The sequence below is a fragment of the Taudactylus pleione genome, unplaced genomic scaffold (genome assembly GCF_031769625.1).
Source record: "Taudactylus pleione unplaced genomic scaffold, aTauple2 ptg000012l, whole genome shotgun sequence".
Lineage (NCBI taxonomy): Eukaryota > Metazoa > Chordata > Amphibia > Anura > Myobatrachidae > Taudactylus > Taudactylus pleione.
In genome coordinates this window covers 22,509,134-22,532,579 of record NW_028284415.1, presented here as the reverse complement: position 1 = coordinate 22,532,579, position 23,446 = coordinate 22,509,134, and the positions used below count along the sequence as shown (strand labels likewise).

The 23,446-nt window shown below is 53.7% G+C and overlaps 5 protein-coding genes and 1 pseudogene across 5 annotated transcripts; all 6 read left to right on the top strand.

Moving 5' to 3' along the window:
• The first annotated feature begins 335 nt into the window (after positions 1–335).
• Positions 336–1,661, top strand: LOC148542570 (uncharacterized). Its single transcript, XM_088468491.1, has one exon. The coding sequence runs from the start codon at positions 408–410 to the stop codon at positions 1,659–1,661; it is 1,254 nt and encodes a 417-aa protein (XP_088324617.1). The 5' UTR covers positions 336–407.
• Positions 1,662–3,019: 1,358 nt separating this feature from the next.
• Positions 3,020–7,521, top strand: LOC148542569 (uncharacterized). Its single transcript, XM_088468505.1, has 2 exons — positions 3,020–3,777; positions 6,126–7,521. Exons 1-2 carry the CDS (start codon positions 3,020–3,022, stop codon positions 7,519–7,521), a joined length of 2,154 nt encoding a protein of 717 aa, XP_088324631.1.
• Positions 7,522–8,879: 1,358 nt separating this feature from the next.
• LOC148542568 (uncharacterized) lies at positions 8,880–13,388 on the top strand. The gene is made up of 2 exons (XM_088468504.1): positions 8,880–9,637; positions 11,993–13,388. The coding sequence occupies exons 1-2, from the start codon at positions 8,880–8,882 to the stop codon at positions 13,386–13,388; spliced, it is 2,154 nt and encodes a 717-aa protein (XP_088324630.1).
• Positions 13,389–13,843: 455 nt separating this feature from the next.
• On the top strand, positions 13,844–16,807 carry LOC148542567 (uncharacterized). Its single transcript, XM_088468489.1, has 2 exons — positions 13,844–14,708; positions 15,417–16,807. Exons 1-2 carry the CDS (start codon positions 13,844–13,846, stop codon positions 16,805–16,807), a joined length of 2,256 nt encoding a protein of 751 aa, XP_088324615.1.
• Positions 16,808–17,983: 1,176 nt separating this feature from the next.
• On the top strand, positions 17,984–19,020 carry LOC148542566 (uncharacterized; annotated as a pseudogene).
• A 1,458-nt stretch (positions 19,021–20,478) lies between these two features.
• Positions 20,479–22,659, top strand: LOC148542565 (uncharacterized). The gene is made up of 2 exons (XM_088468488.1): positions 20,479–20,560; positions 21,269–22,659. The coding sequence occupies exons 1-2, from the start codon at positions 20,479–20,481 to the stop codon at positions 22,657–22,659; spliced, it is 1,473 nt and encodes a 490-aa protein (XP_088324614.1).
• Positions 22,660–23,446: the final 787 nt, after the last annotated feature.

The window sequence follows — 23,446 nt, the reverse complement described above, 5'->3', positions numbered from 1 at the left end:
GACTTGTTTGCTCTGCCCTCTGCGAAGCCGTCTCCCGACCTCCGACCAGCGGCGACCAGACCCTGCGACCGCGACGAGGAAGGACTTCGACTGGCATTGGGTTAGACTTGTTTGCTCTGCCCTCTGCGAAAGCGACTTCCGACCTCCGACCGCCGCAGACCCTTCTCCAGCCCAACTTCGACCCCGGGCAAGAAGCAGGAGAGATGGCCTCAGCTGCCCCCACCCCGGTGCCAGCCTCAGCCTCCGCTCCAGCCACCTCTGCCAGGAAGAAGGCGGCAAAGAAGGGACCGAAGCCGGCCGAAGCTCTGCCCGACCAGGTCCCATCCACCTCCACCGCCCCTCCAGCAACAGCCCCCGAGAAGCCCAGCCAGACCCAGCCCAAGGGTACCCCAGCCTTGGAGCCCTGGATGAGGCAGACCGTCGTGATGAAGCTGAAGGAGGTGGAAGGAAAGATGCCGGACATGACGACGGAGACCTTCGGCAAGAAGATGATCCTTGAACAGGGGTTCTCGACTGCTGAAACCCTCAGCATACAGAACTACATCAAGGGCATCTTTTACGTGACCTTTGCCTCCATTGCAATCTGCAAGAGGTACTGGGAAGCGGTGAAAGCGGCGAGGCCTGAATCCCCTTTCTCTCGCTTTGTGGGCAATTGCCCTATTCAAAGAGAGGAGAGGCGGGTGACGGTTTCAATGCGGAACCCACACACGCCTGGCAAGGACATCGCCACTTTCCTGGGCCGTTTCTGCACGGTGATCAAGGAGCCCTCCAAGATCCTGGACAGGAATGGCTTCTGGACAGGCAAGTGGGCTGTCATCGTCAAGCTCCTAAAAGATAACTGGAGCCCCGATGGAGTTGTGCACCTGCCACAGTTCTTCTCCCTGGGCGCATCTGCAGGATTTCTCAGTTATCCGGACCAGCCGCGGATCTGCAAGACCTGCGGTGGGAAGGACCACATTGGGAGAGACTGCAAGGTGGCAGCCTGCAAGAAGTGCAAGGTGGCGGGACACGACACCAAGGATTGCCCCACCCAGAAGACATGCAACCTCTGTGAGGAGGTGAACCATGTCTACAGAGACTGCCCCAATAGGGCAAAATCCTATGTGGCAGCAGTGACTGGACAAGGCCAGCAGAGGCGCCAGGAGGGTAAGAAACCTTCCACCCCCACCCCACCCCCCCGCACCCGTCCTACCCTTCCTACCCCACCCCTTCCCACCCATCCTACCCCACGCCCTCCTCCCACTGTGACAGCAACTCCCACCCCCACTGCTGGCACAACCCCTCCCCCCTCTCCCTCCCGCTCCCTTCTCCATCCCACTGTCTCTTCCACCCCCCCTGTCTCTCTCCTCTCCGAGGAAGAGTTTCCCCCTCTTGTACCCTCTGCAGGCACTCAACAGTCGAGCAGGAAGCGAAAGGAGTTTGACAGCCCAGCTGCTGACCCCGACCCTTCCAAGAAGTTGGCGGTAGAACAGGTCGAGAACCCTTTTCCACTAGAGGACGAGATGGAGGCGATGGTGGAAAGCCTCGTGGAGGAGGTAGTACCTGACCTGAATGCTGACAACTTAATCGAACAGCTGATCCAGAGCTGTATGCAGCCGCCCCAACAGGGCGACCCAGCAACCGTTCAAGAGGAAGCACCGCCCGACAAGAGTGGTAGCTAAATGTATTTTCCGTGTTCTAACCTTTTTTCTCCCAACTAATGGTGTCTTTTTCCCTTTTTACCATTAATGTGAGGAGTATTAAGGATAAGTTTAGAAGACAGTCTGTGTTTGCATTTTTAGATACTCAGAAATGTGATGTTTACATGTTGCAGGAATGCTCTATTCCTTTTTCCAGGTCTTATAGACATCTGGGCCGGCAGTGGTCTCACGGTCCGTCCTATTGGTCTGGTGGGGGTGAGTGTAAGTCTGCAGGGGTCGCCATTCTTATTAGGGGGAGCCTCTTCACACTAGATTCTGTTCAGGAGCTCGTCTGCGGCAGATTGCTTATCGTAGACGGCTCCTGGGCAGGTGAGCCTATTAGGCTAATCTGTGTGTATGCACCCCCTGGTAAGAACGAGCGTTTGGAGCTTTTCCAGACCCTGCGGCTGCAGCTCGCAACCACTAGGGCAGTAGTGATGGCCGGAGATTTCAACTGCCCCATGGAAGAGGATGGACGCAGCACCTGCAACACTGCTAAGCTTGATTTGACATCTAAACTGCTCATAGAAATGGTAACCGAAGCTTCTCTGCGGGATGCTGTGGGCTCCATGGGGGCTGGCTCCGTGAATTACACGTGGAGCCGCCCCGATGGCTCGGTGCATTCCCGCATTGACTTTGTGTTTACCTCTAGAGCAGTGAAGCAGAACAGGCATGCTATGGTTCCCTGCTTCTTCTCTGACCACAGAGCCATTCTCTTCCAAGGAGACCTGGGCAATGGTTTTCCTCCTGGCCCAGGCTCCTGGAAGTTGAACTGTGCTCTGCTGGAAAGGGAGGAGGTGCTGGCCGAGCTGAAGGATGCCTACATCACATGGAAGAATGATAAATGCTATTTTGAATGCATGAGTGATTGGTGGGAATATGTTAAGGCTAACATTCGCAGTTTCTTTCAGGTCAAAGGAAGACAACAGGCGTGCGACCGAAAGAGGAACTTCAAGGGACTGCAGAGACAACTGCAGTCCCTGCAGGACCTCCAACGGTGCGGCTGGGACGTGAGAGATGATCTGGAGGAGACCAAAAAGAGCCTGAAAGGGCACTTCGAGGAGGAATCCAGACGCATCGTCTTCCGTTCCAAGGTGGAGAACCTGGAGAAGGGTGAGAAATGTAACTCTTTCTTTTTCAGGAAACTCCACTCTGGCCACACGCCCCTGACTGAGCTGCGAGATGAGACCGGTATTCCCAGGCAGGGGAAGGAGGGCGTCATGAAGGTCATCACGGACTACTATGGCGACCTCTACTCCCCAAAGACGATGGACAGTACTGTGGCTGATGAGTTCCTGTCAGGTATCACTAACACTATTGATCCTGCAGGTAAAGCAGCCATGGATGCTCCCTTGGTGTTGGAGGAGTTGCACTCTGCCGCTAAATCCTTTAGGCAGGGCAGGACCCCGGGCAGTGATGGTCTCCCAGCAGAGCTCTATGTAGCGCTGTGGGACCTCATTGGCCCGGACCTGCTCGAGCTGTACAAGGAGATGGTGGTGGAGGGCAAAATGCCTCCTTCACTGAGGGAGGGACTGATCACGATCTTGTATAAGCGTAAGGGGGAGAGATGTGAGCTGAAAAATTGGAGGCCCATCTCTCTCCTGAACGTGGACTACAAGATCCTGGCCAAGGTACTTGCCAACAGGCTGAAGGCTGTCATCGGACAGATCATTCACCCGGACCAGACCTGCGGCATTCCTGGCCGCAGGATTGCAGATAGCCTTGCCCTCCTCAGAGACACGGTCCATTACATCAAGGACCGGAACGTGCATGCGGCTCTGGTCAGCCTTGACCAGGAGAAGGCCTTTGACCGTGTCTCACATGAGTTGATGGGTAGGGTCCTGCAGAGGTTTGGGCTTGGTGAAATGTTTTGCACGTATGTTAACCTGATGTACCTTGATATTCACAGCTCGGTGTTGGTGAACGGCTGGAAGACTGACCCCTTTCCTATTCTATCTGGGGTCAGACAAGGCTGCCCTCTTTCACCTCTTCTTTTTGTTTGTGTTATAGAGCTCCTGGCTGTATGCATCAGACGGAAACCAGAGATCAGAGGGGTCATCGCACCGGGTCCAGACCGTAGAGAGGCCAAGTGTTCGCTGTACATGGACGACGTCACTGTCTTCTGCGCTGACCAGAGTTCGGTGACAGCACTCGTCCAGACCTGCGAGAGCTTCGGCCGAGCTTCAGGGGCAAAAGTCAACTGCGGGAAGTCAGAGGCTATGCTGTTCGGGCAGTGGCACCTGTCATCCTCCGCTCCATTCCCCTTTGCTGTCAAGCCGGACTTCATCAAAATTCTGGGAGTCTGGCTTGGTGGTGAGGGTGCGGCCCTGAAGTGCTGGGACGAAAGACTTGCCACTGTAAGGCAAAAAATTGGACTGTGGAGCCTCAGAGACCTTACCATCGAAGGAAAAGCACTTGTACTGCGCAACGAGATCCTTCCCGTTCTGCAGTACACAGCGCAGGCCTGGCCACCTCTGGTCACGGTCTGCAGGGCCATCACAAGGGCAGTGTTTCACTTCATCTGGGGCTCCAAGATGGACAGAGTAAAGCGGACAGTTATGTACAAGGAGCCCCTCAAAGGTGGAAAGGGAATACCAGATATCCCCACCATGCTGCGAGCCTTCTTTGTTTGCAACTGTATCCGCAGGACTTTGTGTGAGACTGATAATGACTCTGCAGGAAACTCCATGTCTCGCTTTTTCCTCCTACCCCTTTGGAGGGCCCTAGGCTGGGCTAAGTGGGACAGCTCCATCCCTTACAACTGGAACACTCCCTGGTTCTACCTGGACGTGTCCAAGTTTGTGAGGGAGCACCAACTGGAGGGAGTTAAACCTGACTTGTGGAAACCAAAGACTATCCACAAGCTCATCAGAGCAAAAGACGTCATGGAGCCTATTCCAGGGCTCCCTTCAGCAACTGCCAAGCAGGTATGGGACAATGTGGCCTCCAAAAGGCTCACAAATAGACACAAGGACATGTCATGGATGGCAATCCAAGGGGGTCTGCCCCTAAGGACATTCATGCACTCCCGTAACCTGTGCAGGTACAGACATTGCCCCTGGTGCATCTCTCACGAGGAAACAGCTATGCACTTGTTTTGGGACTGTACTTATGCACAGTTGTTGTTAGATGCCCTGGAAAATGAACTCAAAGACTGTGTGCCAAGGAGCAACCTTTCGTACCACTCGGTACTTTACGGACTGTTTCCTGGCACCCACACCTATGGGGCAATCCAGGAGGCCTGGCGCCTTATGAACTGTGTTAAGGACGCTTTGTGGCTTGCCAGGAATCGCCTCATTCTGCGGAGGGAGAGGATGTCTATCCAGGACTGTCGCAGGCTGATTCACAGCCTGCTAAGAGACTATTCCATCATGGACAGCCCTGAGGAAGAAGAGGACTAAACCCCCCTTCTTCTGCCCCCTCCCCCCATGCTTGATTGTCCAACAAGGACTGGGACAGTGGCCCCTTCCCCCATTTTTCACAGAGACTGATGTTTTGTTGATATGTCCTTCTATTTATTCACCCTTCCCATATATGTGTCTGTCTTTCAATAAAAACTTCAGTTCTGTGATTCCCCCCTCCCTTCCCCTCTACCCTCCACACCCATAGACCTTGTTGATTGTTGTTTTTGTTTAAGTAGTGAATGAATAATGCAAAGTATTATGTATAGTATAGGATGCCTTGTGCTATATGTTTTGCAATGCATTATATTGTATGTTTGATTATGTTTGATAGTGTATTGGGTTTAGGCTGTGCTGCGACACAGTACACTTGTATGTATGATTTATGTATGTTTTTTGCCATCTTTATGTTAATAAAGAATGCTTTTTTCAATCAAAAATCTGTTCTTATCAGTGCTGACTGACTGGACTGTGACTACACTCGGGCTCCAGAGGACCTGCTGCCGCATTTTTTCTGGACCTGCACCGGCCGAGGAAGCTGAAAGAGGACTGCTGAGAGGAAGAAGGATTCGACTTGCCGAGGGTTAGACTTGCTGCTCTGCCCTCTGAAGAAGCGACTGCCAAGCTCCGACCAGCGTCCCCCAGACTGCCGACTGCGACGAGGAAGGACTACAAGTAGCAGAGGGTCAGACTTGTTTGCTCTGCCCTCTGTGAAACCGACCTCCGACCAGCGACGACCAGACCCTGCGACGAGGAAGGACTTCGACCAGCATTGGGCTAGACTTGTTTGCTCTGCCCTCTGCGAAGCCGTCTCCCGACCTCCGACCAGCGGCGACCAGACCCTGCGACCGCGACGAGGAAGGACTTCGACTGGCATTGGGTCAGACTTGTTTGCTCTGCCCTCTGCGAAAGCGACTTCCGACCTCCGACCGCCGCAGACCCTTCTCCAGCCCAACTTCGACCCCGGGCAAGAAGCAGGAGAGATGGCCTCAGCTGCCCCCACCCCGGTGCCAGCCTCAGCCTCCGCTCCAGCCACCTCTGCCAGGAAGAAGGCGGCAAAGAAGGGACCGAAGCCGGCCGAAGCTCTGCCCGACCAGGTCCCATCCACCTCCACCGCCCCTCCAGCAACAGCCCCCGAGAAGCCCAGCCAGACCCAGCCCAAGGGTACCCCAGCCTTGGAGCCCTGGATGAGGCAGACCGTCGTGATGAAGCTGAAGGAGGTGGAAGGAAAGATGCCGGACATGACGACGGAGACCTTCGGCAAGAAGATGATCCTTGAACAGGGGTTCTCGACTGCTGAAACCCTCAGCATACAGAACTACATCAAGGGCATCTTTTACGTGACCTTTGCCTCCATTGCAATCTGCAAGAGGTACTGGGAAGCGGTGAAAGCGGCGAGGCCTGAATCCCCTTTCTCTAGCTTTGTGGGCAATTGCCCTATTCAAAGAGAGGAGAGGCGGGTGACGGTTTCAATGCGGAACCCACACACGCCTGGCAAGGACATCGCCACTTTCCTGGGCCGTTTCTGCACGGTGATCAAGGAGCCCTCCAAGATCCTGGACAGGAATGGCTTCTGGACAGGCAAGTGGGCTGTCATCGTCAAGCTCCTAAAAGACAACTGGAGCCCCGATGGAGTTGTGCACCTGCCACAGTTCTTCTCCCTGGGCGCATCTGCAGGATTTCTCAGTTATCCGGACCAGCCGCGGATCTGCAAGACCTGCGGTGGGAAGGACCACATTGGGAGAGACTGCAAGGTGGCAGCCTGCAAGAAGTGCAAGGTGGCGGGACACGACACCAAGGATTGCCCCACCCAGAAGACATGCAACCTATGTGGGGAGGTGAACCATGTCTACAGAGACTGCCCCAATAGGGCAAAATCCTATGTGGCAGCAGTGACTGGACAAGGCCAGCAGAGGCGCCAGGAGGGTAAGAAACCTTCCATCCCCACCCCACCCCCCCGCACCCGTCCTACCCTTCCTACCCCACCCCTTCCCACCCATCCTACCCCACGCCCTCCTCCCACTGTGACAGCAACTCCCACCCCCACTGCTGGCACAACCCCTCCCCCCTCTCCCTCCCGCTCCCTTCTCCATCCCACTGTCTCTTCCACCCCCCCTGTCTCTCTCCTCTCCGAGGAAGAGTTTCCCCCTCTTGTATCCTCTGCAGGCACTCAACAGTCGAGCAGGAAGCGAAAGGAGTTTGACAGCCCAGCTGCTGACCCCGACCCTTCCAAGAAGTTGGCGGTAGAACAGGTCGAGAACCCTCTTCCACTAGAGGACGAGATGGAGGCGATGGTGGAAAGCCTCGTGGAGGAGGTAGTACCTGACCTGAATGCTGACAACTTAATCGAACAGCTGATCCAGAGCTGTATGCAGCCGCCCCAACAGGGCGACCCAGCAACCGTTCAAGAGGAAGCACCGCCCGACAAGAGTGGTAGCTAAATGTATTTTCCGTGTTCTAACCTTTTTTCTCCCAACTAATGGTGTCTTTTTCCCTTTTTACCATTAATGTGAGGAGTATTAAGGATAAGTTTAGAAGACAGTCTGTGTTTGCATTTTTAGATACTCAGAAATGTGATGTTTACATGTTGCAGGAATGCTCTATTCCTTTTTCCAGGTCTTATAGACATCTGGGCCGGCAGTGGTCTCACGGTCCGTCCTATTGGTCTGGTGGGGGTGAGTGTAAGTCTGCAGGGGTCGCCATTCTTATTAGGGGGAGCCTCTTCACACTAGATTCTGTTCAGGAGCTCGTCTGCGGCAGATTGCTTATCGTAGACGGCTCCTGGGCAGGTGAGCCTATTAGGCTAATCTGTGTGTATGCACCCCCTGGTAAGAACGAGCGTTTGGAGCTTTTCCAGACCCTGCGGCTGCAGCTCGCAACCACTAGGGCAGTAGTGATGGCCGGAGATTTCAACTGCCCCATGGAAGAGGATGGACGCAGCACCTGCAACACTGCTAAGCTTGATTTGACATCTAAACTGCTCATAGAAATGGTAACCGAAGCTTCTCTGCGGGATGCTGTGGGATCCATGGGGGCTGGCTCCGTGAATTACACGTGGAGCCGCCCCGATGGCTCGGTGCATTCCCGCATTGACTTTGTGTTTACCTCTAGAGCAGTGAAGCAGAACAGGCATGCTATGGTTCCCTGCTTCTTCTCTGACCACAGAGCCATTCTCTTCCAAGGAGACCTGGGCAATGGTTTTCCTCCTGGCCCAGGCTCCTGGAAGTTGAACTGTGCTCTGCTGGAAAGGGAGGAGGTGCTGGCCGAGCTGAAGGATGCCTACATCACATGGAAGAATGATAAATGCTATTTTGAATGCATGAGTGATTGGTGGGAATATGTTAAGGCTAACATTCGCAGTTTCTTTCAGGTCAAAGGAAGACAACAGGCGTGCGACCGAAAGAGGAACTTCAAGGGACTGCAGAGACAACTGCAGTCCCTGCAGGACCTCCAACGGTGCGGCTGGGACGTGAGAGATGATCTGGAGGAGACCAAAAAGAGCCTGAAAGGGCACTTCGAGGAGGAATCCAGACGCATCGTCTTCCGTTCCAAGGTGGAGAACCTGGAGAAGGGTGAGAAATGTAACTCTTTCTTTTTCAGGAAACTCCACTCTGGCCACACGCCCCTGACTGAGCTGCGAGATGAGACCGGTATTCCCAGGCAGGGGAAGGAGGGCGTCATGAAGGTCATCACGGACTACTATGGCGACCTCTACTCCCCAAAGACGACGGACAGTACTGTGGCTGATGAGTTCCTGTCAGGTATCACTAACACTATTGATCCTGCAGGTAAAGCAGCCATGGATGCTCCCTTGGTGTTGGAGGAGTTGCACTCTGCCGCTAAATCCTTTAAGCAGGGCAGGACCCCGGGCAGTGATGGTCTCCCAGCAGAGCTCTATGTAGCGCTGTGGGACCTCATTGGCCCGGACCTGCTCGAGCTGTACAAGGAGATGGTGGTGGAGGGCAAAATGCCTCCTTCACTGAGGGAGGGACTGATCACGATCTTGTATAAGCGTAAGGGGGAGAGATGTGAGCTGAAAAATTGGAGGCCCATCTCTCTCCTGAACGTGGACTACAAGATCCTGGCCAAGGTACTTGCCAACAGGCTGAAGGCTGTCATCGGACAGATCATTCACCCGGACCAGACCTGCGGCATTCCTGGCCGCAGGATTGCAGATAGCCTTGCCCTCCTCAGAGACACGGTCCATTACATCAAGGACCGGAACGTGCATGCGGCTCTGGTCAGCCTTGACCAGGAGAAGGCCTTTGACCGTGTCTCACATGAGTTGATGGGTAGGGTCCTGCAGAGGTTTGGGCTTGGTGAAATGTTTTGCACGTATGTTAACCTGATGTACCTTGATATTCACAGCTCGGTGTTGGTGAACGGCTGGAAGACTGACCCCTTTCCTATTCTATCTGGGGTCAGACAAGGCTGCCCTCTTTCACCTCTTCTTTTTGTTTGTGTTATAGAGCTCCTGGCTGTATGCATCAGACGGAAACCAGAGATCAGAGGGGTCATCGCACCGGGTCCAGACCGTAGAGAGGCCAAGTGCTCGCTGTACATGGACGACGTCACTGTCTTCTGCGCTGACCAGAGTTCGGTGACAGCACTCGTCCAGACCTGCGAGAGCTTCGGCCGAGCTTCAGGGGCAAAAGTCAACTGCGGGAAGTCAGAGGCTATGCTGTTCGGGCAGTGGCACCTGTCATCCTCCGCTCCATTCCCCTTTGCTGTCAAGCCGGACTTCATCAAAATTCTGGGAGTCTGGCTTGGTGGTGAAGGTGCGGCCCTGAAGTGCTGGGACGAAAGACTTGCCACTGTAAGGCAAAAAATTGGACTGTGGAGCCTCAGAGACCTTACCATCGAAGGAAAAGCACTTGTACTGCGCAACGAGATCCTTCCCGTTCTGCAGTACACAGCGCAGGCCTGGCCACCTCTGGTCACGGTCTGCAGGGCCATCACAAGGGCAGTGTTTCACTTCATCTGGGGCTCCAAGATGGACAGAGTAAAGCGGACAGTTATGTACAAGGAGCCCCTCAAAGGTGGAAAGGGAATACCAGATATCCCCACCATGCTGCGAGCCTTCTTTGTTTGCAACTGTATCCGCAGGACTTTGTGTGAGACTGATAATGACTCTGCAGGAAACTCCATGTCTCGCTTTTTCCTCCTACCCCTTTGGAGGGCCCTAGGCTGGGCTAAGTGGGACAGCTCCATCCCTTACAACTGGAACACTCCCTGGTTCTACCTGGATGTGTCCAAGTTTGTGAGGGAGCACCAACTGGAGGGAGTTAAACCTGACTTGTGGAAACCAAAGACTATCCACAAGCTCATCAGAGCAAAAGACGTCATGGAGCCTATTCCAGGGCTCCCTTCAGCAACTGCCAAGCAGGTATGGGACAATGTGGCCTCCAAAAGGCTCACAAATAGACACAAGGACATGTCATGGATGGCAATCCAAGGGGGTCTGCCCCTAAGGACATTCATGCACTCCCGTAACCTGTGCAGGTACAGACATTGCCCCTGGTGCATCTCTCACGAGGAAACAGCTATGCACTTGTTTTGGGACTGTACTTATGCACAGTTGTTGTTAGATGCCCTGGAAAATGAACTCAAAGACTGTGTGCCAAGGAGCAACCTTTCGTACCACTCGGTACTTTACGGACTGTTTCCTGGCACCCACACCTATGGGGCAATCCAGGAGGCCTGGCGCCTTATGAACTGTGTTAAGGACGCTTTGTGGCTTGCCAGGAATCGCCTCATTCTGCGGAGGGAGAGGATGTCTATCCAGGACTGTCGCAGGCTGATTCACAGCCTGCTAAGAGACTATTCCATCATGGACAGCCCTGAGGAAGAAGAGGACTAAACCCCCCTTCTTCTGCCCCCTCCCCCCATGCTTGATTGTCCAACAAGGACTGGGACAGTGGCCCCTTCCCCCATTTTTCACAGAGACTGATGTTTTGTTGATATGTCTTTCTATTTATTTACCCTTCCCATATATGTGTCTGTCTTTCAATAAAAACTTCAGTTCTGTGATTCCCCCCTCCCTTCCCCTCTACCCTCCACACCCATAGACCTTGTTGATTGTTGTTTTTGTTTAAGTAGTGAATGAATAATGCAAAGTATTATGTATAGTATAGGATGCCTTGTGCTATATGTTTTGCAATGCATTATATTGTATGTTTGATTATGTTTGATAGTGTATTGGGTTTAGGCTGTGCTGCGACACAGTACACTTGTATGTGTGATTTATGTATGTTTTTTGCCATCTTTATGTTAATAAAGAATGCTTTTTTCAAAAAAAAAAAAAAAATCTGTTCTTATCAGTGCTGACTGACTGGACTGTGACTACACTCGGGCTCCAGAGGACCTGCTGCCGCATTTTTTCTGGACCTGCACCGGCCGAGGAAGCTGAAAGAGGACTGCTGAGAGGAAGAAGGATTCGACTTGCCGAGGGTTAGACTTGCTGCTCTGCCCTCTGAAGAAGCGACTGCCAAGCTCCGACCAGCGTCCCCCAGACTGCCGACTGCGACGAGGAAGGACTACAAGTAGCAGAGGGTCAGACTTGTTTGCTCTGCCCTCTGTGAAACCGACCTCCGACCAGCGACGACCAGACCCTGCGACGAGGAAGGACTTCGACCAGCATTGGGCTAGACTTGTTTGCTCTGCCCTCTGCGAAGCCGTCTCCCGACCTCCGACCAGCGGCGACCAGACCCTGCGACCGCGACGAGGAAGGACTTCGACTGGCATTGGGTTAGACTTGTTTGCTCTGCCCTCTGCGAAAGCGACTTCCGACCTCCGACCGCCGCAGACCCTTCTCCAGCCCAACTTCGACCCCGGGCAAGAAGCAGGAGAGATGGCCTCAGCTGCCCCCACCCCGGTGCCAGCCTCAGCCTCCGCTCCAGCCACCTCTGCCAGGAAGAAGGCGGCAAAGAAGGGACCGAAGCCGGCCGAAGCTCTGCCCGACCAGGTCCCATCCACCTCCACCGCCCCTCCAGCAACAGCCCCCGAGAAGCCCAGCCAGACCCAGCCCAAGGGTACCCCAGCCTTGGAGCCCTGGATGAGGCAGACCGTCGTGATGAAGCTGAAGGAGGTGGAAGGAAAGATGCCGGACATGACGACGGAGACCTTCGGCAAGAAGATGGTCCTTGAGCAGGGGTTCTCGACTGCTGAAACCCTCAGCATACAGAACTATCTCAAGGGGATCTTTTATGTGACCTTTGCCTCCATTGCAATCTGCAAGAGGTACTGGGAAGCGGTGAAAGCGGCGAGGCCTGAATCCCCTTTCTCTCGCTTTGTGGGCAATTGCCCTATTCAAAGAGAGGAGAGGCGGGTGACGGTTTCAATGCGGAACCCACACACGCCTGGCAAGGACATCGCCACTTTCCTGGGCCGTTTCTGCACGGTGATCAAGGAGCCCTCCAAGATCCTGGACAGGAATGGCTTCTGGACAGGCAAGTGGGCTGTCATCGTCAAGCTCCTAAAAGATAACTGGAGCCCCGATGGAGTTGTGCACCTGCCACAGTTCTTCTCCCTGGGCGCATCTGCAGGATTTCTCAGTTATCCGGACCAGCCGCGGATCTGCAAGACCTGCGGTGGGAAGGACCACATTGGGAGAGACTGCAAGGTGGCAGCCTGCAAGAAGTGCAAGGTGGCGGGACACGACACCAAGGATTGCCCCACCCAGAAGACATGCAACCTCTGTGGGGAGGTGAACCATGTCTACAGAGACTGCCCCAATAGGGCAAAATCCTATGTGGCAGCAGTGACTGGACAAGGCCAGCAGAGGCGCCAGGAGGGTAAGAAACCTTCCACCCCCACCCCACCCCCCCGCACCCGTCCTACCCTTCCTACCCCACCCCTTCCCACCCATCCTACCCCACGCCCTCCTCCCACTGTGACAGCAACTCCCACCCCCACTGCTGGCACAACCCCTCCCCCCTCTCCCTCCCGCTCCCTTCTCCATCCCACTGTCTCTTCCACCCCCCCTGTCTCTCTCCTCTCCGAGGAAGAGTTTCCCCCTCTTGTACCCTCTGCAGGCACTCAACAGTCGAGCAGGAAGCGAAAGGAGTTTGACAGCCCAGCTGCTGACCCCGACCCTTCCAAGAAGTTGGCGGTAGAACAGGTCGAGAACCCTCTTCCACTAGAGGACGAGATGGAGGCGATGGTGGAAAGCCTCGTGGAGGAGGTAGTACCTGACCTTAATGCTGACAACTTAATCGAACAGCTGATCCAGAGCTGTATGCAGCCGCCCCAACAGGGCGACCCAGCAACCGTTCAAGAGGAAGCACCGCCCGACAAGAGTGGTAGCTAAATGTATTTTCCGTGTTCTAACCTTTTTTCTCCCAACTAATGGTGTCTTTTTCCCTTTTTACCATTAATGTGAGGAGTATTAAGGATAAGTTTAGAAGACAGTCTGTGTTTGCATTTTTAGATACTCAGAAATGTGATGTTTACATGTTGCAGGAATGCTCTATTCCTTTTTCCAGGTCTTATAGACATCTGGGCCGGCAGTGGTCTCACGGTCCGTCCTATTGGTCTGGTGGGGGTGAGTGTAAGTCTGCAGGGGTCGCCATTCTTATTAGGGGGAGCCTCTTCACACTAGATTCTGTTCAGGAGCTCGTCTGCGGCAGATTGCTTATCGTAGACGGCTCCTGGGCAGGTGAGCCTATTAGGCTAATCTGTGTGTATGCACCCCCTGGTAAGAACGAGCGTTTGGAGCTTTTCCAGACCCTGCGGCTGCAGCTCGCAACCACTAGGGCAGTAGTGATGGCCGGAGATTTCAACTGCCCCATGGAAGAGGATGGACGCAGCACCTGCAACACTGCTAAGCTTGATTTGACATCTAAACTGCTCATAGAAATGGTAACCGAAGCTTCTCTGCGGGATGCTGTGGGCTCCATGGGGGCTGGCTCCGTGAATTACACGTGGAGCCGCCCCGATGGCTCGGTGCATTCCCGCATTGACTTTGTGTTTACCTCTAGAGCAGTGAAGCAGAACAGGCATGCTATGGTTCCCTGCTTCTTCTCTGACCACAGAGCCATTCTCTTCCAAGGAGACCTGGGCAATGGTTTTCCTCCTGGCCCAGGCTCCTGGAAGTTGAACTGTGCTCTGCTGGAAAGGGAGGAGGTGCTGGCCGAGCTGAAGGATGCCTACATCACATGGAAGAATGATAAATGCTATTTTGAATGCATGAGTGATTGGTGGGAATATGTTAAGGCTAACATTCGCAGTTTCTTTCAGGTCAAAGGAAGACAACAGGCGTGCGACCGAAAGAGGAACTTCAAGGGACTGCAGAGACAACTGCAGTCCCTGCAGGACCTCCAACGGTGCGGCTGGGACGTGAGAGATGATCTGGAGGAGACCAAAAAGAGCCTGAAAGGGCACTTCGAGGAGGAATCCAGACGCATCGTCTTCCGTTCCAAGGTGGAGAACCTGGAGAAGGGTGAGAAATGTAACTCTTTCTTTTTCAGGAAACTCCACTCTGGCCACACGCCCCTGACTGAGCTGCGAGATGAGACCGGTATTCCCAGGCAGGGGAAGGAGGGCGTCATGAAGGTCATCACGGACTACTATGGCGACCTCTACTCCCCAAAGACGACGGACAGTACTGGGGCTGATGAGTTCCTGTCAGGTATCACTAACACTATTGATCCTGCAGGTAAAGCAGCCATGGATGCTCCCTTGGTGTTGGAGGAGTTGCACTCTGCCGCTAAATCCTTTAGGCAGGGCAGGACCCCGGGCAGTGATGGTCTCCCAGCAGAGCTCTATGTAGCGCTGTGGGACCTCATTGGCCCGGACCTGCTCGAGCTGTACAAGGAGATGGTGGTGGAGGGCAAAATGCCTCCTTCACTGAGGGAGGGACTGATCACGATCTTGTATAAGCGTAAGGGGGAGAGATGTGAGCTGAAAAATTGGAGGCCCATCTCTCTCCTGAACGTGGACTACAAGATCCTGGCCAAGGTACTTGCCAACAGGCTGAAGGCTGTCATCGGACAGATCATTCACCCGGACCAGACCTGCGGCATTCCTGGCCGCAGGATTGCAGATAGCCTTGCCCTCCTCAGAGACACGGTCCATTACATCAAGGACCGGAACGTGCATGCGGCTCTGGTCAGCCTTGACCAGGAGAAGGCCTTTGACCGTGTCTCACATGAGTTGATGGGTAGGGTCCTGCAGAGGTTTGGGCTTGGTGAAATGTTTTGCACGTATGTTAACCTGATGTACCTTGATATTCACAGCTCGGTGTTGGTGAACGGCTGGAAGACTGACCCCTTTCCTATTCTATCTGGGGTCAGACAAGGCTGCCCTCTTTCACCTCTTCTTTTTGTTTGTGTTATAGAGCTCCTGGCTGTATGCATCAGACGGAAACCAGAGATCAGAGGGGTCATCGCACCGGGTCCAGACCGTAGAGAGGCCAAGTGCTCGCTGTACATGGACGACGTCACTGTCTTCTGCGCTGACCAGAGTTCGGTGACAGCACTCGTCCAGACCTGCGAGAGCTTCGGCCGAGCTTCAGGGGCAAAAGTCAACTGCGGGAAGTCAGAGGCTATGCTGTTCGGGCAGTGGCACCTGTCATCCTCCGCTCCATTCCCCTTTGCTGTCAAGCCGGACTTCATCAAAATTCTGGGAGTCTGGCTTGGTGGTGAAGGTGCGGCCCTGAAGTGCTGGGACGAAAGACTTGCCACTGTAAGGCAAAAAATTGGACTGTGGAGCCTCAGAGACCTTACCATCGAAGGAAAAGCACTTGTACTGCGCAACGAGATCCTTCCCGTTCTGCAGTACACAGCGCAGGCCTGGCCACCTCTGGTCACGGTCTGCAGGGCCATCACAAGGGCAGTGTTTCACTTCATCTGGGGCTCCAAGATGGACAGAGTAAAGCGGACAGTTATGTACAAGGAGCCCCTCAAAGGTGGAAAGGGAATACCAGATATCCCCACCATGCTGCGAGCCTTCTTTGTTTGCAACTGTATCCGCAGGACTTTGTGTGAGACTGATAATGACTCTGCAGGAAACTCCATGTCTCGCTTTTTCCTCCTACCCCTTTGGAGGGCCCTAGGCTGGGCTAAGTGGGACAGCTCCATCCCTTACAACTGGAACACTCCCTGGTTCTACCTGGACGTGTCCAAGTTTGTGAGGGAGCACCAACTGGAGGGAGTTAAACCTGACTTGTGGAAACCAAAGACTATCCTCAAGCTCATCAGAGCAAAAGACGTCATGGAGCCTATTCCAGGGCTCCCTTCAGCAACTGCCAAGCAGGTATGGGACAATGTGGCCTCCAAAAGGCTCACAAATAGACACAAGGACATGTCATGGATGGCAATCCAAGGGGGTCTGCCCCTAAGGACATTCATGCACTCCCGTAACCTGTGCAGGTACAGACATTGCCCCTGGTGCATCTCCCACGAGGAAACAGCTATGCACTTGTTTTGGGACTGTACTTATGCACAGTTGTTGTTAGATGCCCTGGAAAATGAACTCAAAGACTGTGTGCCAAGGAGCAACCTTTCGTACCACTCGGTACTTTACGGACTGTTTCCTGGCACCCACACCTATGGGGCAATCCAGGAGGCCTGGCGCCTTATGAACTGTGTTAAGGACGCTTTGTGGCTTGCCAGGAATCGCCTCATTCTGCGGAGGGAGAGGATGTCTATCCAGGACTGTCGCAGGCTGATTCACAGCCTGCTAAGAGACTATTCCATCATGGACAGCCCTGAGGAAGAAGAGGACTAAACCCCCCTTCTTCTGCCCCCTCCCCCCATGCTTGATTGTCCAACAAGGACTGGGACAGTGGCCCCTTCCCCCATTTTTCACAGAGACTGATGTTTTGTTGATATGTCTTTCTATTTATTTACCCTTCCCATATATGTGTCTGTCTTTCAATAAAAACTTCAGTTCTGTGATTCCCCCCTCCCTTCCCCTCTACCCTCCACACCCATAGACCTTGTTGATTGTTGTTTTTGTTTAAGTAGTGAATGAATAATGCAAAGTATTATGTATAGTATAGGATGCCTTGTGCTATATGTTTTGCAATGCATTATATTGTATGTTTGATTATGTTTGATAGTGTATTGGGTTTAGGCTGTGCTGCGACACAGTACACTTGTATGTGTGATTTATGTATGTTTTTTGCCATCTTTATGTTAATAAAGAATGCTTTTTTCAATCAAAAAATCTGTTCTTATCAGTGCTGACTGACTGGACTGTGACTACACTCGGGCTCCAGAGGACCTGCTGCCGCATTTTTTCTGGACCTGCACCGGCCGAGGAAGCTGAAAGAGGACTGCTGAGAGGAAGAAGGATTCGACTTGCCGAGGGTTAGACTTGCTGCTCTGCCCTCTGAAGAAGCGACTGCCAAGCTCCGACCAGTGTCCCCCAGACTGCCGACTGCGACGAGGAAGGACTACAAGTAGCAGAGGGTCAGACTTGTTTGCTCTGCCCTCTGTGAAACCGACCTCCGACCAGCGACGACCAGACCCTGCGACGAGGAAGGACTTCGACCAGCACTGGGCTAGACTTGTTTGCTCTGCCCTCTGCGAAGCCGTCTCCCGACCTCCGACCAGCGGCGACCAGACCCTGCGACCGCGACGAGGAAGGACTTCGACTGGCATTGGGTTAGACTTGTTTGCTCTGCCCTCTGCGAAAGCGACTTCCGACCTCCGACCGCCGCAGACCCTTCTCCAGCCCAACTTCGACCCCAGGCAAGAAGCAGGAGAGATGGCCTCAGCTGCTCCAACCCCGGTGCCAGCCCCAGCCTCCGCTCCAGCCACCTCTGCCAGGAAGAAGGCGGCAAAGAAGGGACCAAAGCCGGCCGAAGCTCTGCCCGACCAGGTCCCATCCACCTCCACCGCCCCTCCAGCAACAGCCCCCGAGAAGCCCAGCCAGACCCAGCCCAAGGGTACCCCAGCCTTGGAGCCCTGGATGAGGCAGACCGTCGTGATGAAGCTGAAGGAGGTGGAAGGAAAGATGCCGGACATGACGACGGAGACCTTCGGCAAGAAGATGATCCTTGAACAGGGGTTCTCGACTGCTGAAACCCTCAGCATACAGAACTACATCAAGGGCATCTTTTACGTGACCTTTGCCTCCATTGCAATCTGCAAGAGGTACTGGGAAGCGGTGAAAGCGGCGAGGCCTGAATCCCCTTTCTCTCGCTTTGTGGGCAATTGCCCTATTCAAAGAGAGGAGAGGCGGGTGACGGTTTCAATGCGGAACCCACACACGCCTGGCAAGGACATCGCCACTTTCCTGGGCCGTTTCTGCACGGTGATCAAGGAGCCCTCCAAGATCCTGGACAGGAATGGCTTCTGGACAGGCAAGTGGGCTGTCATCGTCAAGCTCCTAAAAGACAACTGGAGCCCCGATGGAGTTGTGCACCTGCCACAGTTCTTCTCCCTGGGCGCATCTGCAGGATTTCTCAGTTATCCGGACCAGCCGCGGATCTGCAAGACCTGCGGTGGGAAGGACCACATTGGGAGAGACTGCAAGGTGGCAGCCTGCAAGAAGTGCAAGGTGGCGGGACACGACACCAAGGATTGCCCCACCCAGAAGACATGCAACCTCTGTGGGGAGGTGAACCATGTCTACAGAGACTGCCCCAACAGGGCAAAATCCTATGTGGCAGCAGTGACTGGACAAGGCCAGCAGAGGCGCCAGGAGGGTAAGAAACCTTCCATCCCCACCCCACCCCCCCGCACCCGTCCTACCCTTCCTACCCCACCCCTTCCCACCCATCCTACCCCACGCCCTCCTCCCACTGTGACAGCAACTCCCACCCCCACTGCTGGCACAACCCCTCCCCCCTCTCCCTCCCTTCTCCATCCCACTGTCTCTTCCACCCCCCCTGTCTCTCTCCTCTCCGAGGAAGAGTTTCCCCCTCTTGTATCCTCTGCAGGCACTCAACAGTCGAGCAGGAAGCGAAAGGAGTTTGACAGCCCAGCTGCTGACCCCGACCCTTCCAAGAAGTTGGCGGTAGAACAGGTCGAGAACCCTCTTCCACTAGAGGACGAGATGGAGGCGATGGTGGAAAGCCTCGTGGAGGAGGTAGTACCTGACCTGAATGCTGACAACTTAATCGAACAGCTGATCCAGAGCTGTATGCAGCCGCCCCAACAGGGCGACCCAGCAACCGTTCAAGAGGAAGCGCCGCCCGACAAGAGTGGTAGCTAAATGTATTTTCCGTGTTCTAACCTTTTTTCTCCCAACTAATGGTGTCTTTTTCCCTTTTTACCATTAATGTGAGGAGTATTAAGGATAAGTTTAGAAGACAGTCTGTGTTTGCATTTTTGGATACTCAGAAATGTGATGTTTACATGTTGCAGGAATGCTCTATTCCTTTTTCCAGGTCTTATAGACATCTGGGCCGGCAGTGGTCTCACGGTCCGTCCTATTGGTCTGGTGGGGGTGAGTGTAAGTCTGCAGGGGTCGCCATTCTTATTAGGGGGAGCCTCTTCACACTAGATTCTGTTCAGGAGCTCGTCTGCGGCAGATTGCTTATCGTAGACGGCTCCTGGGCAGGTGAGCCTATTAGGCTAATCTGTGTGTATGCACCCCCTGGTAAGAATGAGCGTTTGGAGCTTTTCCAGACCCTGCGGCTGCAGCTCGCAACCACTAGGGCAGTAGTGATGGCCAGAGATTTCAACTGCCCCATGGAGGAGGATGGACGCAGCACCTGCAACACTGCTAAGCTTGATTTGACATCTAAACTGCTCATAGAAATGGTAACCGAAGCTTCTCTGCGGGATGCTGTGGGCTCCATGGGGACTGGCTCCATGAATTACACGTGGAGCCGCCCCGATGGCTCGGTGCATTCCCGCATTGACTTTGTGTTTACCTCTAGAGCAGTGAAGCAGAATAGGCATGCTATGGTTCCCTGCTTCTTCTCTGACCACAGAGCCATTCTCTTCCAAGGAGACCTGGGCAATGGTTTTCCTCCTGGCCCAGGCTCCTGGAAGTTGAACTGTGCTCTGCTGGAAAGGGAGGAGGTGCTGGCCGAGCTGAAGGATGCCTACATCACATGGAAGAATGATAAATGTTATTTTGAATGCATGAGTGATTGGTGGGAATATGTTAAGGCTAACATTCGCAGTTTCTTTCAGGTCAAAGGAAGACAACAGGCGTGCGACCGAAAGAGGAACTTCAAGGGACTGCAGAGACAACTGCAGTCCCTGCAGGACCTCCAACGGTGCGGCTGGGACGTGAGAGATGATCTGGAGACCAAAAAGAGCCTGAAAGGGCACTTCGAGGAGGAATCCAGACGCATCGTCTTCCGTTCCAAGGTGGAGAACCTGGAGAAGGGTGAGAAATGTAACTCTTTCTTTTTCAGGAAACTCCACTCTGGCCACACGCCCCTGACTGAGCTGCGAGATGAGACCGGTATTCCCAGGCAGGGGAAGGAGGGCGTCATGAAGGTCATCACGGACTACTATGGCGACCTCTACTCCCCAAAGACGACGGACAGTGCTGTGGCTGATGAGTTCCTGTCAGGTATCACTAACACTATTGATCCTGCAGGTAAAGCAGCCATGGATGCTCCCTTGGTGTTGGAGGAGTTGCACTCCGCCGCTAAATCCTTTAGGCAGGGCAGGACCCCGGGCAGTGATGGTCTCCCAGCAGAGCTCTATGTAGCGCTGTGGGACCTCATTGGCCCGGACCTGCTCGAGCTGTACAAGGAGATGGTGGTGGAGGGCAAAATGCCTCCTTCACTGAGGGAGGGACTGATCACGATCTTGTATAAGCGTAAGGGGGAGAGATGTGAGCTGAAAAATTGGAGGCCCATCTCTCTCCTGAACGTGGACTACAAGATCCTGGCCAAGGTACTTGCCAACAGGCTGAAGGCTGTCATCGGACAGATCATTCACCCGGACCAGACCTGCGGCATTCCTGGCCGCAGGATTGCAGATAGCCTTGCCCTCCTCAGAGACACGGTCCATTACATCAAGGACCGGAACGTGCATGCGGCTCTGGTCAGCCTTGACCAGGAGAAGGCCTTTGACCGTGTCTCACATGAGTTGATGGGTAGGGTCCTGCAGAGGTTTGGGCTTGGTGAAATGTTTTGCACGTATGTTAACCTGATGTACCTTGATATTCACAGCTCGGTGTTGGTGAACGGCTGGAAGACTGACCCCTTTCCTATTCTATCCGGGGTCAGACAAGGCTGCCCTCTTTCACCTCTTCTTTTTGTTTGTGTTATAGAGCTCCTGGCTGTATGCATCAGACGGAAACCAGAGATCAGAGGGGTCATCGCACCGGGTCCAGACCGTAGAGAGGCCAAGTGTTCCCTGTACATGGACGACGTCACTGTCTTCTGCGCTGACCAGAGTTCGGTGACAGCACTCGTCCAGACCTGCGAGAGCTTCGGCCGAGCTTCAGGGGCAAAAGTCAACTGCGGGAAGTCAGAGGCTATGCTGTTCGGGCAGTGGCACCTGTCATCCTCCGCTCCATTCCCCTTTGCTGTCAAGGCGGACTTCATCAAAATTCTGGGAGTCTGGCTTGGTGGTGAAGGTGCGGCCCTGAAGTGCTGGGACGAAAGACTTGCCACTGTAAGGCAAAAAATTGGACTGTGGAGCCTCAGAGACCTTACCATCGAAGGAAAAGCACTTGTACTGCGCAACGAGATCCTTCCCGTTCTGCAGTACACAGCGCAGGCCTGGCCACCTCTGGTCACGGTCTGCAGGGCCATCACAAGGGCAGTGTTTCACTTCATCTGGGGCTCCAAGATGGACAGAGTAAAGCGGACAGTTATGTACAAGGAGCCCCTCAAAGGTGGGAAGGGAATGCCAGATATCCCCACCATGCTGCGAGCCTTCTTTGTTTGCAACTGTATCCGCAGGGCTTTGTGTGAGACTGATAATGACTCTGCAGGAAACTCCATGTCTCGCTTTTTCCTCCTACCCCTTTGGAGGGCCCTAGGCTGGGCTAAGTGGGACAGCTCCATCCCTTACAACTGGAACACTCCCTGGTTCTACCTGGATGTGTCCAAGTTTGTGAGGGAGCACCAACTGGAGGGAGTTAAACCTGACTTGTGGAAACCAAAGACTATCCACAAGCTCATCAGAGCAAAAGACGTTATGGAGCCTATTCCAGGGCTCCCTTCAGCAACTGCCAAGCAGGTATGGGACAATGTGGCCTCCAAAAGGCTCACAAATAGACACAAGGACATGTCATGGATGGCAATCCAAGGGGGTCTGCCCCTAAGGACATTCATGCACTCCCGTAACCTGTGCAGGTACAGACATTGCCCCTGGTGCATCTCTCACGAGGAAACATCTATGCACTTGTTTTGGGACTGTACTTATGCACAGTTGTTGTTAGAAGCCCTGGAAAATGAACTCAAAGACTGTGTGCCAAGGAGCAACCTTTTGTACCACTCGGTACTTTACGGACTGTTTCCTGGCACCCACACCTATGGGGCAATCCAGGAGGCCTGGCGCCTTATGAACTATGTTAAGGACGCTTTGTGGCTTGCCAGGAATCGCCTCATTCTGCGGAGGGAGAGGATGTCTATCCAGGACTGTCGCAGGCTGATTCACAGCCTGCTAAGAGACTATTCCATCATGGACAGCCCTGAGGAAGAAGAGGACTAAACCCCCCTTCTTCTGCCCCCTCCCCCCATGCTTGATTGTCCAACAAGGACTGGGACAGTGGCCCCTTCCCCCATTTTTCACAGAGACTGATGTTTTGTTGATGTCTTTCTATTTATTCACCCTTCCCATATATGTGTCTGTCTTTCAATAAAAACTTCAGTTCTGTGATTCCCCCCTCCCTTCCCTTCTACCCTCCACACCCATAGACCTTGTTGATTGTTGTTTTTGTTTAAGTACTGAATGAATAATGCAAAGTATCATGTATAGTATAGGATGTCTTGTGCTATATGTTTTGCAATGCATTATATTGTATGTTTGATTATGTTTGATAGTGTATTTGGTTTAGGCTGTGCTGCGACACAGTACACTTGTATGTGTGATTTATGTATGTTTTTTGCCATCTTTATGTTAATAAAGAATGCTTTTTTCAATCAAAAAATCTGTTCTTATCAGTTTCGACTGACTGGACTGTGACTGCACTCGGGCTCCAGAGGACCTGCTGCCGCATTTTTTCTGGACCTGCACCGGCCGAGGAAGCTGAAAGAGGACTGCTGAGAGGAAGAAGGATTCGACTTGCCGAGGGTTAGACTTGCTGCTCTGCCCTCTGAAGAAGCGACTGCCAAGCTCCGACCAGCGTCCCCCAGACTGCCGACTGCGACGAGGAAGGACTACAAGTAGCAGAGGGTCAGACTTGTTTGCTCTGCCCTCTGTGAAACCGACCTCCGACCAGCGACGACCAGACCCTGCGACGAGGAAGGACTTCGACCAGCATTGGGCTAGACTTGTT